Source organism: Dendrobium catenatum, unplaced genomic scaffold (genome assembly GCF_001605985.2).
Source record: "Dendrobium catenatum unplaced genomic scaffold, ASM160598v2 fragScaff_scaffold_1553, whole genome shotgun sequence".
NCBI lineage: Eukaryota > Viridiplantae > Streptophyta > Magnoliopsida > Asparagales > Orchidaceae > Dendrobium > Dendrobium catenatum.
Window position 1 is genome coordinate 470,726 of NW_021320015.1, and position 18,682 is coordinate 489,407.

At 35.9% G+C, this 18,682-nt stretch overlaps 2 protein-coding genes across 3 annotated transcripts; both read right to left on the minus strand.

Annotated features, from left to right (window-relative positions):
- Positions 1-1,812: 1,812 nt before the first annotated feature.
- Positions 1,813-5,662, minus strand: LOC110101212 (laccase-3). 2 transcript variants are annotated; one of them, XM_020829021.2, is made up of 5 exons: positions 5,431-5,662; positions 5,189-5,340; positions 4,351-4,595; positions 3,125-3,253; positions 1,813-3,040 (listed from the first exon to the last, which is right to left on the minus strand). In XM_020829021.2, exons 1-5 carry the CDS (start codon positions 5,542-5,544, stop codon positions 1,968-1,970), a joined length of 1,713 nt encoding a protein of 570 aa, XP_020684680.1. In that variant the 5' UTR covers positions 5,545-5,662; the 3' UTR covers positions 1,813-1,967. The 2 variants fall into 2 exon arrangements, with proteins under 2 accessions (XP_020684680.1, XP_020684674.1); XM_020829015.2 differs by having other exon boundaries at positions 1,813-3,253.
- Positions 5,663-8,547: 2,885 nt separating this feature from the next.
- LOC110101227 (PRA1 family protein B2) lies at positions 8,548-13,252 on the minus strand. The gene is made up of 2 exons (XM_020829030.2): positions 12,457-13,252; positions 8,548-10,076 (listed from the first exon to the last, which is right to left on the minus strand). Exon 1 carries the CDS (start codon positions 13,179-13,181, stop codon positions 12,495-12,497), a length of 687 nt encoding a protein of 228 aa, XP_020684689.1. The 5' UTR covers positions 13,182-13,252; the 3' UTR covers positions 8,548-10,076; positions 12,457-12,494.
- Positions 13,253-18,682: the final 5,430 nt, after the last annotated feature.

Here is an 18,682-nt window from a genome sequence, read left to right on the forward strand (position 1 = left end):
GTTCTTGACTGAAATTCAATATCAGTTCAATTCATTTATGTTATTGTTAATGATCAGCGAGTTTATGATTCTTTTATTATATCCGTTATTTAAAACTGTCGTTCTTAGTTCTTAGGTCTCAAGCTCTGGTTGAGATAAATGTAGGATTCTATTAGGTAGTCGATAGTGAACTTAAAACCTATCAAACAATCATACATAAATATTTTAATATATTGTATTAATGCTAGTGCATCTTCTCGTGAAAAGGTTGGTGTAGCTCCAGTGGAAGATAATATTAGAGAGAGTCACCTTAGATGGTTTGGTCACATAAAACGGCGGTTTTTCGATGACCCAGTTAGGAAAGTAGATGTATTAAATTTGTCTTATGCTAAGAAAGGTAGAGGTAGACCTAAAAAGACTTGGTTAGAGAATATTGTAAATGATCTTACCTTATTAGATTTAAATGAGAATTTGACTTTTAACAAGACACAATAGAGAAAAAGGATTCATGTAGCCAACCCCACGTAGTGCGATAAAGGCTTGATATTGTTGTTGTTGTAATGCTAGTGCATCTTCTGGAAGCAATGCGTTGTTTGACCTGAATGCAATGAGAAGTGTGTAAGGGCCGTTGTATGGAGCCTATGTTAATAAAGTTAGAGGTAAACCTAAAAAAACTTGGTTGGAAAGTTTTCAAAGTGATTTTTTTTATTAGACATAAATGAAAATTTGATTCTAAATATGACCGTGTAGAAAAAATGATTCATATAGTTGACCTAATGTAGTAGGATAAAAGCTATTGTTGTTGTATGAGTAGGGTGTCAATTTCGGGTCACGGGTTCGACCCCCGAAACTGACTCGACACTATTCGGGTTTGGGTGAACTCGACCCGTTTTTACAAACGGGTCGATTTTTTGACCCGAACCCGACCCGCTTCGGGTTCGGGTAAACCCGAGCCGACCCGAATAGTGCCTTTCATCTTCTCTTTTCGCCGTTGATGTTGTGCTTCGTTGCTTCGTAGGTGTAGAGATTGCACGTGTCGCTTCTTTGACTCACTTCTTCGCAGGCGGTGGCTGATCAACATCGCTCCTTTGACGATTTTCCCTTCCCATTGGATCGAAAGTTACAACATTTTGATCGGAAGCAACGACGGAAGTTCGCTCAATGCTGTTCGGCTTCAATGCTATTCGGCTTTATTGCTGTTCGACTTTGCTCGTTGCTATTCGGCTCCTTCGTGGCTGTTCGACATCGCTCCTTTGACGATTTTCCCTCCCATCGGATTGGAAGTTACAACATTTTGATCGAAAGCAATGACGGGAGTTTGCTCGTTAGTGTTCAGCTTAGGTGCTGTTTGACTTCGCTCGTTGCTGTTCGGCTCCTTCGTGGCCGTTAGACATTGCTCCTTTGACGATTTTCCCTCCCATCGGATCAGAAGTGACAACATTTTGATCGGAAGCAATGACGGGAGTTTGCTCGTTGCTATTCGGGTTCGGGTCATTCCGAGTTTTTGGGTCAGCCCGAACCCGATCCGGTTTTGCAAACAGATCAGTTTTCTGGACCCGAACCCGACCCGCTTCAGGTTCGGGTCAACCCAAACCCGAAATTTTCGGGTCGGTCCAATATTGACACCCCTAATAAGGAGTAACCAAGCGAGATTGTTTGTATTGGTTTAAACTTATTAGGATTATCTATCTGGAAGGCCAATGAATCATGCTGTCACTCTTCTAAAACAATTATCTTTAATCTTTATGGAGAAAAATAGATCAAGATTTGATAATTTTAAAACTTTTTTAATTTACTCTTACATTATAATAAATTCTATTTGAAAAGATCAAATTTAATGAGTATGTATCCTCTATCTTTATTGCTGAATCAAACATGGCGAATCGGCAACAATGAAAACTATTAATTCGAAGACCCCAATTCTCCCCATACGAACAGTTTTGTGAAATCAAAATAGTAAACTAGCAGTCCTTGGCTTCCCGCTCCGCTCAGCATAATGGAAGATCCAGAGGCGGCGGCTCCAACGCCTCCAGCACTCCAAGCCCATCCTCCACCAAGAACGCCATGGCCAATCCCCAAGTGATATGCACATCCAAATGACAATGAAGCAGCCAAACCCCTGGATTATCTGCTACGAATCTTATCACCGCCCATCCCTTCATCGGCACGCCGACCGTATTCCTCAACGGCGGATCAATCAAATTGAATTTCTCGGTATCTCTAGCCGGATCGAAGTTTCCAAATCCCTCCGCAAGGATGTAGAAATTATACCCATGGAGATGAATCGGATGGTTCTCAGCAGCAACAATGCTCGTCCCCTGCAATACTAGCTGTACCACTGATCCAAACCTCAACTTATACAGCTTGGTCGCGGGTTCCGGCTGCTCCCTGCCGACGTTTTTGCCGGTGTAATCAAATTCCACCGGTGGTTTCGCAGGGAAATCGGTGGTGAAAATCCCCGGAACGGCCAATTTATGTGCCTGAAGGAGGGAAGAGCTGTACGGGAGAACGAAGGAGACGTTATTGATGCTAGCGGTGAGCCGGGTGTGGTTCGGCCCGCCGCAGATCTGACCCGGCAGACATTCGAATAAACCTAGGCCGACCGTGAAGAAGAGGTGCTCGTCGACGGGGCTTGGGAGCTTGACGGGTGTGGGGCTCTTGAAGGCGGCGGAGAAGGCGGTGACCGTGAGGGTGTCGTTGAAAGCGGGGAGGATGGGTTGGGCAGGGGGTGGTTGGGTGGGTCCGGGGAGGCAACCGCAGTCGTAGTCGAGGATGGCCGTGGCGGTGGTGTTATCGAAGGGGAGGGATTCGGCGGAGGAATAAGCGCGGGCGGCGATGTAGTAACGGGAAGGAGGTAGGCTGGTAGTGATGAGGACGTCCGTGGTTTGGCCGGGTGCAAGCATGATGACGGAGGTGAGGAAGGGTTTGACGTAGGAGGCGTCGGCGGCGACGACCATCATGGAGTGTCCGGCGATGGAAACGAAGAGCTCGGTGTTGAGGGCGGCGTTGATGAAGCGGAGGAGAATGGTCTCGCCGGGATTGACGGGGAAGACGGTGATCTCTGAGATGGAAATGGACATCTTTTTCAGTGTTGTAAGAGAAGAGAAGTGGATAAAGGAGCTTGTTTTGATGATAAAAATCAAACCTTTGGAGGAGCAGTTGTATAGATCGCCGGGCTGCCCGTTAATGGTGAATGCGTCGGAGATGCTGGGGGCGCTGCCGGTGCTGATGGCCTCGTGGATAACGTCGATGGGATTCTGGTCCCACCACTCGCCTGCTCAGCACAGTAATGTTTTGGACGAGTTCATTAGTGCGGCCAGCAATTGATTTTTTTTTTCTTTTGGGATACAATTTTACTTTTTTACATTATTAAAATTTTTAATTTTATTGATATGCCATTCTATTTACTTTATTTCTGATAGATTTATAAATTGTTCTTAAAAAGTTTTTAACAAAAATATTTTTTAAGCTACCATAATTAATCTATGTAGAAGCACTTTCTATAATTTTTAAAGATTTTTGAGTCAATTAAGGCTTCGTTTGGGACGGCTTTTTTACTGCTTTATAAAACGGAGTTTTAGTACAAATTTTTTTATTTTTTTATTAAAGCTCCGTTTTAGAAAGCAATAAAAAAGCCGTCCCAAACGAAGCCTAAGTCACATTCACACACACTACATATATAAATTTCAAATTAAAGACCTCTTGATTGATAGTTAAAATTTTCAACTTACACATCAAGATGAATTGTGTAAAAAACTAAGAGTTCTCTTCATTGTTTAGGAGAAAATATTCTATGTAGACGCCTAGCTCTACATTCAGGGACAAATCAGAATGAGCTACGTCGGTATCGTGGCTCAGTACCGTTCGGTACCGAGCTCGTTATTGCTGATGTGGCTCATTCTGGTTGGTCTCCGGATGTAGAGCTGCGTTCGGCATCCGCACAGAATAATTTTTCTTTGTTTAGCCAATCAATTGATATAGGCGGGTTGGCTGGGTCTCACCCACTTGTTGGATTTCCACCAACTAATAATATTAGTAATATTTTTAATACTAAAATAAATAATATATTTTCATAATGATATAACATTCATGTAGAAGAAAGAGTTATTTGAATGAAAATGATGAGTGAACACTATAAATTTTAATGAATTAATCATATTAAATATGTATTGGCTTATGTGACTGTAAAAAGCTTCTTTCAACCAACTTTTTCATATTATATTGCTTATGATAATAAAGATAACCAAAAATCAATATATTTATTGAATTTGTTTCAGTTTGTTGCATAAAATATAAACAGTTATAAAGAGAATATAATTATAGTATTTATTTAAACAATATTGAAAATAAACAAGAAGTAATTTTAGTTACCTAGAAGGATTGGGTATTCCCTTTTGGGTGGCAAGAAGGGATATTTTTTTTTCTCTTTAGGGTGGATGATAAGGGCGCCATACACTGTAGCCCTCAGCCATGAACTGTGCGCATGCCACCAAAGTGTTCCTTCTTGATCTTTGATGGTGAATCTATATGTATAGATGCCTCCAGGCTTAACCGGACACTGAGTCACAAACTCAGGACCATCAGCCCATGCTGTTCTTATCTGACGTATTCCATGCCTGAAAATTTCATATTTATCAACCAAAAAACTCTTAATAAGTTAAATGCATAATGATTAACTATTATGGGGCTGTTTGGTAGCACCCAGGATTTGATTTAAGTAGGATTTCATAAATACTCTAAACCCGGATTTCGGAAATCATGAGGGGCATAAATCCTGAAAACTGTTTTGTATCATTCATTATAAATATGGTTAAATCTCGTTTAACTGTTTGGCTATAGAGCAAATTTAACGAGTGGATTCTTCCTCTTGAGCCAATGAATTTCGTAAATCTGGGAAAAAACTGGATTTCATAAATCTGGATTTAGCACGAGAAGGCGGAATTTTTCGTCTACAGCAACTTTCATTTTCCGTGAAATTTGGTTTTTTGCATTTTATGTGGTTTGGCTGGATTTCACTCAAATCCGCCTCAAATCCTGCTACCAAACAGCCCCTTATTGATCGACCAAAATTGCATGGGCTTAACATGCAATCTTGTTCTACCAATATTATTGTATTTTTTATTGATGAAATCGATGGGTGGACTGACTATAATCTAGCCACCAGTGAATTTTGAAAATCTTATTACTCTTATAAATTAAATATACATACCAGTGTATAGTAACATTATAAGGAGTACGGTTGGAAACAGTGATGATCAATGTATCACCGTTTCTGACTTCAATGTTGGGGCCTGGGAATTGGCCGTTTACTGTAATGATGTTGTGAGACTTGCATAACCTTTTCACTGGAGTCCCTTGGACCTGATTACAGCAAAAAAAATTCTAAATATAAGCCACCATATGACAAAGAAAATAAATATTTATGAAGGAAATAAAAGAGAGGAGACATACAATGAAGTCATGGTGGTGAACTTCTGCACTTGAGTTGGATAAGTGGAGGAGGAAGGCGAGGAGGAAGAAGCCGGAGAGTAACCAGGTAATGGAACTTCTCCGGCGAGTTTCCATTTTTAGCTATGTTCACTCTTCTTCTTCCTGCTTGCTGTAATGAAGCTCAAGGTTGGTAGTAGTGGACTTGGAAAGTGAGAAACAAGGGGTTATTTTATATATGGTGAGGGGTTTGGGGTTGTTTGGGTTTGGCAGTTTAGGTTTGATTTCTGTAATATTTGCTTCATTTTTCCTTTCAGATATGGAAGATACCAGGCTGCGCAGCTGATCTCTCTCTCTTATTTTTTTTGTTTTTCCTTAAGCTTGAAGGAGTTGTTACACCCACTGGCCTCTCCACTCTTATTTAAAAGTAAATTCAACAAGGATTCTTTGACAATTTCAGGTGGTGATGAGTACTTGTAAGGGCAAATACATCATTATACACTTTGATCATGATAAATTATTCGTTTGGTGAAGCTCACAATTCTCTTGCGATGATGATGGTTTTTTTTTTTTTGCATCAAAAATAGATTGTAAGAAGAAAAACATTATGGACTCTAGAGAAGGTCAGCCCAAGCTCATTAAAACTCCTACCAGAGTTTCTCCTCTTCTCCATATTATGCAGAGCATTCCTATCATCTTCTTAATCTGTCAACTTGCTGCATTTTTCTTCATAGGATTCAAGTTTTTTCAAGTACACTAAACTATCATCATCGATCAGAGAAGCACAATCACTATCTGTAGATCTGTATGATTTTCAAGTACATGGGATCAAAATGCATAATCTAGAGTATGATTCTCTCTTGCAGATTTTTCCAGAAAAGTCAACATTCATTACAATCTGTATATTTAATTTGCATTATTTTGTATTTTGTTGAGCTGAATTTATACTGTGACATCAGAAATACATAGCACTATAAAAGTAGTGGAAATTAATAATTTATACTAGAAAAAATCACATGGGGTTTATTATTCTTTCTTTGGATAAATTATTCTGTGCGGACACAGACACTAGACGCCGGACGCCGTCCCACCAGAACGCGTCACGTCATTTTTTGCTCTCGGTACTGATGTTGGGTACCAGATGACGTGGCGCGTTTAGGTTGGTCTCCAGACCATCTGGTGTCCGCACAGAATAATTTCTCTTTTCTTTGTGTTTCTCTTTTTAGATCCACCTTTTGTCCTTTTTATTATTTTTATTGATGTTTAAATGAGGTCCTCATTCTCATTGAACAGGTCTCATAACATACCAATTGAAGGATGATGATTAATCAACTACTTTATTGACAAGATCAAATCTTCTGTAAAAACTCCTGTTTTTTTTGTTCATTTGGTTGAGTTGTTGGAGAAGAAGCTTCAATATATCTAAAATAAAGATAAAAAAATCCTCATCAGTTCATCTGCACATCTAAGTTCTACATTGAACTTTTACATTCACATCTTTTTCACATGTTTTCTCCAAGGTTTAATAACAAGGAACATTGGAGTTATATATTGCTTCACGCTTCTTCACTTGGGGCACATTTGATGATGTGAAATTAAAAATTATTTTTTTAATTGATAAAATTTATTATATCTATTTTTGATTGAATGCAATTAGATATTAATATTTATTTTAAAATTTATAAATCTCCTGAAAATTCTCGCAATATTGAAAATTTTATTTTCAAATTTAGAATTAATAAAAAAACATTAATTCTTAAAATAAAATTTCTATTTGTAAGCAATTAAATGAATAATTAATTGAAATATTGAAGATCTTCTTCAATTCATTAATCTATGAAGTTCTAAATCCAAATAAAACATTTTTGAGGAGGATTTGCCTCACATGCCAATCACTCTTGGGAAAAATTATTTTGTGCGGAGGCAGGACAGTTCTATGTCTGGAGGCGAATAAGGTGCAGTCACGTCAGCGGTACCGAGCGGTACCAAGCCGTGATACATGCAATGGGGGTGAGTTGATGCATTTTGATTGATCTCCAGACAACATTCAGTGTCCGCATAGAATAATTAATTCTTTGGGGCTCATTTCAGACAAAACAATATAGCAATTATATTATGGTTTGTTTGATTAGCTATATAAGCGAAAACCTGAAAGCTTTGAGAAAAATTTCAAAGCTTAAAGCTGAGTAGGAAAAATTATCAGTCATTTATATTGAATTAATTAATATGTAAATTATTTGACATAATTAGGTATTAATTAGGTAACACAGCTCATCTTGGCATGTTGGTTGAGAGCATAGGCTTCCAACCAAGAGGTCTAGGGTTCGAGTCTTTGTGTATGCATTGTTTGTGTGAGTTTGCCTTAAATGGCCTAAATGTCCCCAATAAAAAAAATTAAAACGAAAATCACGTTTTACACAACTCTCCTTGGCCTATTGGTTGAGGGCTTAGGCTTCCAACTAAGAGGTTCAGGGTTCGAGTCTATGTATATGCGTTGTGTGTGTGAGTTTGCCTTAAATGGCCTAAATGTCCCAAAAAAAAAAAAAAGGTATTAATTAGGTTAATTGTCAATTACTAATTTATTATTAAATCCCTCTAATCAATAAAAAATCAATTAATAAATATATTGAAAAGTAAATTATTATGGATTAATGATGGTAATATAAACAATGATTAGCAAATAACCAAACAAAATAGGAATTAATTAGACTAAATAGTTATTTAGATAAATATCATGAGGTGTTACATGATCATTTTAAATAAATATAATTCAATCAACATATTCATTATGTGGGACTATTTCAAGAGACAATTAATGAATTTTTATGCATTGTTAATGATATCGTAATTAGATGTAATAATTTTTAAACTAAATTTACAATTCAATTAGTTTAATCATTTAAAATATTCAAACTTGAAAATAATTAAAAATATAATCACCCGACTTCATAGCAGCAACATGAAATGATAAGATGAGCAGCAAAAATGTTATATTATTATAAATTATATTAATTGCATTAACAAACTCTAGGCAATTTTGCAACTTGGATCCTAAAAAAATTCTGAAATGAACTTGCACCATCTTAAAGGCATTTACGGTAATACAACCATTTTATATAATCATCATGCAACTATGAATAACCGTACAAAATTATAGTTAGTGCTACATAATATACACAATGTTTGAATGGCTAACATTTATGAATAGCTATTAACTGTGAAGTATGGACGCGAACATGGAGACAAGAACACAACATGATTTGGCTGGACATGGTGGCATGACATAATTGTGAAAGTCGTCTGAGCAAAGCGAGCTAAGTTGGCTCACGAGTCAGCATAAGTTCAACTAGATAACAAGCTCATGAAGCAAACTTATCAGCTAAGAGTATGAGGCCGAGCCAATTTTAATTACTCATTAAGTATAAGAGCTTGAGTTTGAGTTTTAGTGGACTCAACTAAAAAGCTCGTTGAGTGGCTCAAATAAAAATAAGTCGGAATAGTTGGTGTTTCAATCATTTAAAAAATAACAAGACTAAATCACAAATCCCAAGTTTAGGCTTCAGCGTTTTCTTTTTTGCCTCTCGATCCCTACTCATGCATTGCTGCCATCCCCTCCTCTTCATCTTCGATTCTTCCGCTCTCTTTCACTTACTGCTACAAAATCGACAACAGTAACTACCATTGTATCTTCCACTTTTTCAAGCTCGACTCCCACCAGTTCTTCGCCTCTTTCGAGTTTGACTACGACAAAATATTATGCTGTTTCTAGGATGAATGAAATATTTTGTACTTTGGAAGCTAATATGACAATTCAAATATATGTTTTGGTAATTGTTATTTGTATTAGCTACCAATTATTTTGTATATTTACGCATATTATTTATTATTTTGGTGATTGTTTGTGTGGGACAGATAAAAATATTGTGTTTTGTAGGCAAATTAGTCCTATAACAAACTACTTCATTGCATGTGTATCTATCTTGGCTAGAATTTATGTCGCCAAAATTAAATTGGATTTAAATGTCTATAAACTTTATAATGTTCATTATATTCTTTTAATGCTGCTAATTGTTACAAAAGTATACTGTAATAAATTATTATATATTCATAAACAATTTTAATAACCCGCATCATTGTTTGTTAACTAGAAAAATAAACTAATTTTCGACTGCTTTAAAAATATTCTACTTTATCCTGAAATTTGGCATTGAATTGATCCAATAGAGCCATAAACTAACCATATATGCACAACTAATTGAATTTTGATAATTATTCAATAAACTTATTTTATTAACTCATTGTGGGGACATTTATTTATTTTTAATCAGCTAGCTATGGCATGAGGGGCACATACAGCCTTGATGAAGGGTGTGCACGATTGTGGGACAACTTCGATGAAGAGGCCAAGATGCAAGCCAACTTTGAGAAGAAGACATAAGGCGCAGATGCGAGATGGCTTTAATGAAGAGGATGAGAAGCATGACATATCGTAGATAGCTAGGGAACTAGCACATGTAACAAATATGAGTAATTCCTTACTAGCATTGCATTTTTTGAGTTCCGCCTTTTCTGCGTGCCGCAAGCACCATGGTCTTGCCATGTTCCGCCGTGTTTGATAAGTGTCAAAGTCCAAATTTGCACTAAAACTTCGACATAATTTTTGAAGTGTCCTACACATTTCATTGTGTTGTGTTAGAATAACTAAATATAATAATTACGCGAGACGTCGCAATAAGTATTTTAAGTATATATATTTAATTATATAAATCATTAAGGAGCCCATATATTTGAATTATTAAAATTTAATTATTTATATTTAAATCCTATTGGTTAAGAAGAGATAATTTGATCAATCGTTTATGGACCGTTTGATTAAATAACTCTTATGAGCGGCTATTATAACTAATCCATAGGAAATAACTACCGAGACTCTCTCTCTCATTATGGGATTAGTTTGTTCTATAGAGAATTAACTCATGGAAGAAGAAAGTGAAATGAAAAAGAGTGAGAAACAATAATTTGAAATTCAAGAAATTCAACATAAATCAATGTATGTTTTCTTCCGATTAAAATCTTGTAAAAATCATCTTGTTTAAAATCTTGTGGATTTAAGATTTTTGTAAAATCATATTTTCATTTTAATTTCTTTTACATGATTTATAATGCGAGTTCTTGCAAGAGTTAGAGAACTCATAATTCATGTTGCGAGTTCTTACAAGGTAAATTCATAATTCATGTTGCGAGTTCTTGCAAGAGTAAGAGAAATTTAATCTTACATGTTAAAACTGTGTCCAGGTTTCACGCTGACATGAAAGACAATTGAAAGTGACCTTGCTTCATAGACTACAAATGAAGTGCAAATATGAGATTCTCTAGTTGGATAAGAAAATTTCAATTATTGTGTTCATCCCCTAATAATCTTTAAGTAAAAATACAGATATAAATCTTGGATCCACTCCAAAAGAAGGTATTGTGACAAAGATATACATGCACTATGCCGACCAAAACAAGACTAAACAAATCTGCTAAATGTATAGTCTATTTATTAGACATAGTAAGGACCATTAAGTAAACGAAAGGCTCGAGTGTGAGAAATCGCTGAAGTTCTCAATCCTTAAAACAATTCTTCACCTTCCCCACTATTCTCCCATTTCTCCTTGAGTTCATATCAAACTTCAGTATTTTGTTTGACATAAATAACTAATGTATTTCTATATATTAAATGGAGAAACAAACAAATAAAGATGGTAGAAATCCAAATGAAAAAATAAGGATCAAAAGTCAATCAAAATATACCTTATAGAGGAAAAACTTGCGTCACAAATGAAAGGCCCGAAAATACCATCATGGTTACAATAAGGACAGACACAAGGAAAAGAAATTAACCCAATTAACACTGATTTATAAAAATATGGTTCAAAAAGGAAGTAGACATCCTTCAATAAAATTCTAGAACAAATTTAAAGAATAGAAGTCTGAATGTCATAAAATATTTTCTTCAACATAACTAACTAGTACAATTGCAACTATTAAATGTAAAAGAAAACAAAGAATATAGTAGAAATCCCAATGGAAAAATAAGGATCAAAGCTCAATCATAAATACTTCATAAAACAGAACAATAAGTACATGAAGGACCAAAGCATCATTTTGGTCACTCACGATAAGGTTGAACACACAAATAGGAAAATTTTCCCAGCAATACAATCTGGTTTTTAAAATAAGAAAGACAAGACTGGGATCTTCTTGGTATATAAATCATTTAGCTCAGAAAAATTCATGCACAAATTTAATAGACGGAATCCTGCATGATACATGAAGACCCCAGAATGTCATTACGGCTATCCATGATCAGATTAGTTTCATATAAAATTTAATTTTTCCCACCACAATAATCTCTGGTTTCAAGAACTGTTCAACTATTTATTGCCATACATAAAAAAAAAACGCAGAACCATACAAACTTATAAATGGAAAAAGGCGTTACCCATCAACTTCTCAGGAAATCGTTGAATTTTAGGTAGATCCAGCTCTTATTAAACGTCCATCAAAATATATAAAGGAAAAATGACGTGGAAACCAGATCAAATCTGATTGCGTGGCTTGATCTCTTGATGACATGAAAGAAAATATCTTTAGCAATATCTGGTTTCAGTCATCTTGTTTCTTTCTATGTTCATACTGCTATGTGAATCGGCTGTTGCCAAAATCAATGTTGTTTAGAAAACAAAATAGGAAGAACCTTGAATCAATCCATAATCAATTCAATTATTGTTCGTCTAAATAATATGTCATTTTCTAGACAACAATAACCATGTATGTTTGCTAAGAAACTAATCACAAAATCATCATTCACATAAAAAAAAAAACAAATTCCAGCAATTCATGGAACATATAAATTGATAAATCAACTGTTAAATTTCTGTATTCCAAATTGTATAAAAATCAAAGACATTTATATCATTTCCCCCAATACTAGTTATACAGTACTAGCCGATCCCCAAACAAGCCCTAATACAATAATTAAAAATAAAAAGAAGTCGCACCAACCTCCCGAATGGATCTGCATCCAGAACACCAGGTCCGCATCACGCACGACCCATAACAACAGCCGGACCTACAGTCGAGGCGCCTCCACCAAGAAACGACAAGAATCCCGTCGCCGCCCCTCCCGGCTCTTGATCATCGAGGAACAAATCCTCCGGTACGCGGAATGCACCATGAGCGGCAACCAGGGCAGCACCGACCAGCAACGCAGAGATTATGAGAGATCCAACCGAGGTGAGGAAAACAACGAAGACGGTGATGACGGTGAGACCAAGCAGGGTTTCGCGATCCGAAAAAGTGCGTCCGAAAAGGGTGAGCGGGGGATCTGAGGGTCGGAAGATATAGAGGAAGCACCAAGAGGCAAGTAATCCAAGGAGGACGATGAGAGAGGCGGGATGGGACACGAGGGAGAGAGCGAGGACGGCGGCGATTAGGGTAAAATAGTTGATACGGAAGTAGGAGAAGTTTCTGCGGAGACGTGATGTGGCGTCAGAAAGAGAATCTGGACGAGAGAAGGCGGATCGATCGACAAGTTCCGACCAAGGGCGGCGGTCGGATAGAGATCGGCGGATGGATTCTTGGAGGCGGGAGAGGAATACGCGGAAGGCTGGGGTGTTCACCGGTGGTAATGACGGAGAGGAGATGGATCCGGTAGAAGCTGCGGTAACGGCAGGTGCTGACTGGGAGTTGGAGATCGGGAGAATCGGCGGCGAGGCGGAGGCGGCCATTAGGGTTAGAAAAGAAGAAGAAATGAGATCCCGACTTCAGGTTTTTTCTGAGAACAAGTCGATGAGACAAACATGCCTTTTCAATAGTTAGTCCGGTTTTATCAATATATTATATATCAGTGTTCCCGGACTAAGGGTAAATTTTTAAAATAAATATCATTAATAATTTAATTAACTATTAAATCAACAAAATAGATAAATTTAAAACTAGGAAAAGTCGCCCAATAAATGGGCGACTTGCTCAAGTTATAAAGTTAAGAAAAATTTTCAGGAGAGAGAAAGTAAGATAAAGAAATAAAATATGAGAGAAATAAAAAAGCTCAAAAAAAATCTTTTTTTTTTTAATTTATTTCTCTCTCCTACGTTCTCTCTCCTAATTATTATTTTTTAATATTTTATAACTTGAGCAAGTCGCACACTCCATGGGCGACTTTGCCTAATTTTAAATTTAATATTTTTGTTAGTTTAATAACTAATTAAATTATTAATGATAATTATTCTAAAAATTTATCCCCCGGACTAATATGCTATGCCATAAAAGCTATCCCTACGTTTTTCTGTTTATTTATGTATGGCTTTCTCTAATGGGAGGACTGAAAACAGCGGATCAAAAGAAATATTCAGCTGGATCCTAACTATGCTATTTACAATTGTGATCTTTACTTAAGTTGCAATGAAAGCTCGGGTCATCTATTTTGGATGCGATTTTTCATTTCAGTTGTTATGCAGTATTATTTCCTGCTGCTCTTCAAATCTGCAACAGATTTTAATTTTTGTGACCATGTGGACTTACCTATTTCATTGTATAATATCTAATTTCTATGTATCCATTTGAGCTTTAATATATTATATTGGAAAGAAAGGAATGAGAGAAAATTTAGAAGAAATTATTCTAAAGGAGTTTGGATGGTGAGAACCGTCAGAATTTGCTACGTATTTATTGAGTATTTACTGTATATTTGCAAATACTTAATGAATACTCTGTTGTTAGTATTACTGAGTATTTTGTGAGTATTTGTTGAGTATTTTGTGAGTAGCCACTGACTATTTTGTAAATATTTGTTGATTTACTACATATTTATTGAGAATTTATGTAGTAATCTGGTTTTTTTTTTCTATCTGCACTCCACACAAAATAATTTCTCAAAATTTGGAAAGCACATTTGTAGCCTTACTACTATTCAATCCGGCATTTTAAAGGCAATTCATCTTAAACTTCACAAATAGAAATTTTGGCAAAACTTTCAGCTATTCCTCGCGCATTAATTTGGGCGGCTCACCTTTAGTCTGGCAACAATTGTTTGCTTCGATTTTAGTGTATGGACAATGATGTCTGTTTTGTGTCACCTGTATCAATTCTATGGGGCGAATTATTGACCGGACGTCCAGACACCCAATCCAGACGCGTCACGTCACCTAAATATACTGGGTCCCGATGTATTTTGGTAACGTGAGAATCTGTTTTGGTGTCCGAACGAATCCAGACACCAAACGTAATAATTTGCCCTCCTATAACAACCAAGAGTGCTGCTGACAATGAATTATTTGATTCTTTGGGTGTTTTGTTGCTCTCCGAATCCAACATTCTTATCTTTCTTATTTCTTCTTAATTGAATTTCTCTATGATTTTGGCTTATAGCATTGCAAGTTTTTTTTTTTTTTTTTTGATTGCAACTCTATTCAAATTGTTTTTCTTTTTTTAGTTGTCCTCTTCCATTGTAATCTTTTTACATCAATGAAAATAGGCTAGTCTTCTACCTAAACAAAATCATAAGTCGGGAAATCATTACGTGCCTACACGTGCATCAATAATAGCTTGCTCGCATGTATATATATAGATATATTAAAAATTTGCTCAAGATAGTGAGATACTCACAAAAATTTTTCAAGTGAAAAATTTTTGCGGTGGAATTTACTTTGTAAAAATCAGTCTAACTGTTCCTAAGACGGCCGAGATATTCCAACAATTAGGAGACTAATTGGATTGAACTCGTTAAGCCACTAAGCTCTGGTCGAACCCTGTAAAGGGGCGCTGCCCCCTTGGTCCCCCGACATATATTCGAAGCATACAACGATCAAGGATATGAACAAATAGGGGTTGTGGGGCAGCGCCCCTGGAACAAATTTCGATTGTAAATATATTTATGAAAAAAAAAATCTATACATTTACTTATAAGTTCCTCCCCTCCCCAGAAAATTAAGGCTGGTTCCGCCCCTGACTAAGCTCCATCAATTTTTATGATCAAGTAGAAGTAGTCATCATAGTAAACTCACCATCCAGTTGGTCTAGGGCTATACCAGTGCAAAGAACTCGCCCATCTACTCACTAGAGGCTGTTAGGTAGATCTACCCAAACAACTCAACAATGGACACTTTGCTTAAACTCAGTCAAGGAATGTGAAGTTAGTCGGTGAGTTCACAATGACCTCCTCAAATTTGAAAAATTCTAAATACATATGTAAGATTTTTAAGAGCCATAGCTGGAGCATCCTTCTTTGTGGGAAACCTTTATTGTATTTTTGGCTTATTGTTATGTCATAAAATATTATTTTGATTGGACAAAAATCTCAATACATATTTAAATTGAAAATTTTCAAAATTAATTTCAGAACTATCTGAACTCCAATTTCAACAAACTTAGAGTTGAACTGAATGTCTTGACCAGATGAACTCAATGATATCAAATGTGGTCCAACTGAGCCCGAATGAGCATAAATCAAAGGCGTAAAACGTAATTAAAATTTTTTAGGACATTAATTGAATGACCAAATGATATCAAAATTTGGCATGCTTATAGTCAAATTGAGCAACATGATGAGATAGACCCACTGAGTACAAGTTGTATAATTTTGACATAATTAAAATACTCAAATGTTGAATGAACATTTTATGATCAAAGATATTGTTGATAGAAAAAAAAAAAAAAATTCTCCACTCCGCCCTTCTTCTGCTCCAACTAGGCCCACACAAAACTCGCCTAACCCACATAACTAGCAGATCCTTCTGTGTGAACCATGTTCTTGACCCGTACCTTTTGCTCCGAATGCCCACGTCCTGTTATTTCTCTTATCTAGATGTTGTGCGATCGCTAAAGCCTTCACACGCTGAAGTCACCATGCACGATTCAGTCACTATGCGCGGTCCAATGCCTATACCTGAGCTATGCTCCAAGCCTTCACCAGTAAAACATGGCCTCCACGCCGGCAATTTGATTGTGCATGCAACCTTTCATGTATTCCTTCGCCTGGACGAAACACACGAGCACCGTCGAAATACTACTGGAATATGGCTATGATATCAATTGTTGTACAAAGCGGTGAAAACAACTAGAACAAATACAATCAAACACAACGATTTATGTGGTTTGGCAAAGATGCCTACATCCACATAGAGAGTATGATTGTATAATATTGGAGAAACAAGATTACAATTGGCTTTCTCTACTATGCGTACATTACAATAGCCCTTAAACCCTTAAGTTCATTAAATGTATTTGGAGACAAATTATAATAAGAAAACTTCCTAATTAAAGTATCAATCAAATCTCCTAATTTATATAATAATTAGATATCCTAATTAATGCATTAATTGGTCATTTAATATTTCTCAAGTCAAAGCTGAAACCAATAGGAATGACTTCCATAACATTGGTACGTTCCAATCTTTGATGTTATTTATAAATATTATTTGGTTATTTTTATAAAATCATTCGGTTTCAATTTTGGCAAGCTGGTTTAGCTCATATAAGCGCTGGTTCTGGAACCAATTATATATACTTCATAAAATCTGATTTTACTAACTTTATTATTCCCCTATTTAAATTATGACCTTTTTATTTTCTTTATTGCCAATGCATAACTCTTGGTGACGTTGTTCTGTCTCTTTTAGCGACTTACAAAAATTTCTTGCGTGGCTTTTGCTTTTGGACGAAGTGCTGTATAATAGTACGTTGTGGATATTTTATTTTTAAATTAAGAATCAAAGTAATTTTCAGGAAGGAGTAAAATAATTCTCAATTATTTAAAAATATTATTTCAATTATTTTAATTAGGAATTTAAATGATCATATGAAAAAACTAATTTGATTATTATTTAAAGAATACTAAAATATCAAATGAATATTTTTATATAATTAAATACTTTTTTTTGGGAACGGGATATCTACTCACTGCCACCGCCCTTAAGAGGAGCTTGACAGCATAATTAATCCCTCGGTGAGCCTACTAGCAATCAGCCCCACAGGTTCAGGAACCACATTTATTTTTCTTCCCACTTAAGCGGTCGCGCAGCTTGAGAGGGGAATCGAACATAATTTAGGGGTTCCCAATCATGCTCGCCCACTGGGGCAACAACATAACAAAATACTCAAAAGAAACAGAGGAGGCGCTGGAGCTGAAACAGAGGACACTCCGGTGTCACCAATTCAGATATTTTCTCTTTTGTTTTCCATCAGCGTGTTGCTTATGGCTCTTATTTTCCTTTATTTCGTAGCCACGTTTAATTTTTCATCTTAGTTAATTCCAAGATCCAAATTAATTAGACCAAACTGTAATCCAATCAAATCTTGTCACGACAAACTGTAAGCCACATATTCACTTCTTCCTATATGGCTAAGAAAAGTTCTAAAATCTTCTCTTCAGTCGTATATTATGTCGGCATTCAAATTAATTAATCAAGCTCGACCAGCTGGCTTTTCTCCTACATATTCAACATCGGGCAATAGGAGAAACGTCAAATAATATGCATAACGGTCAGGACAGCTTTACGTGCGAAGATTGTCATCACTCATTACGTTATTAAAAACTTTTACTTAGAGATTAAATACTACCTTGCGACAAATTTAGCTTTTTTGTTGTATTTGTTTGGATCGATATGTTTAAATGAATGTTTTGCTGTCTGGTCTGGTCTGCATTGCTCAATCAGGCAAGATATTTGAACGATTAGAGAGCGAGAGGTAAATCACGCAGCAAATACAAAATAAGAAAGAGAAAATGCATTTATATTGGACAGATAAAGTATATAATATGCATGATAGAATGCATTGTCACATGATACGTTGCATTGGATATAGGACATGAGATACATAAATAATATGACATATATAGTACGAAATGTATATGAATATGATAGATATACAAATTCATTGAATTAATTGGTTTATAGATATAGATTGTTTTGTAATTGAGGGTATAGAAATGTTAGAACCTATTGATCTTTTATATGCATGATTACTACTTATGCATAGTTACTAGTTACTGATCATTTTTGATCATAAGATATACAACTTATCTTGATTATTATTGGTCATATGATATGATTCTATTTATATTGATTGCTACATTTTTTTTTAGAATTATATGTTCATATTGATGTTGATTGAATGATTGCATGCATTCTGTTTATATTTACTTGCATTGATGCAGCTGTAGGTTTTGATAACCTATCAACCTGTTAGCTAATCTCAAGATTTTACGTATTGCTCAAAAAAGTGACATTTATTT

Excerpts from the sequence above, each read along its gene's own strand:
- LOC110101212 (XM_020829015.2), bottom strand. The coding sequence starts at position 5,544 with ATGGAAACTCGCCGGAGAAGTTCCATTACCTGGTTACTCTCCGGCTTC. Across the intron at positions 5,341-5,430 it reads TTCACCACCATGACTTCATT|GTCCAAGGGACTCCAGTGAA; the intron begins GTATGTCTCCTC and ends TGCTGTAATCAG. Across the intron at positions 3,254-4,350 it reads GGAATACCCAATCCTTCTAG|GCGAGTGGTGGGACCAGAAT; the intron begins GTAACTAAAATT and ends TGTGCTGAGCAG.
- LOC110101227 (XM_020829030.2), bottom strand. The coding sequence starts at position 13,181 with ATGGCCGCCTCCGCCTCGCCGCCGATTCTCCCGATCTCCAACTCCCAG.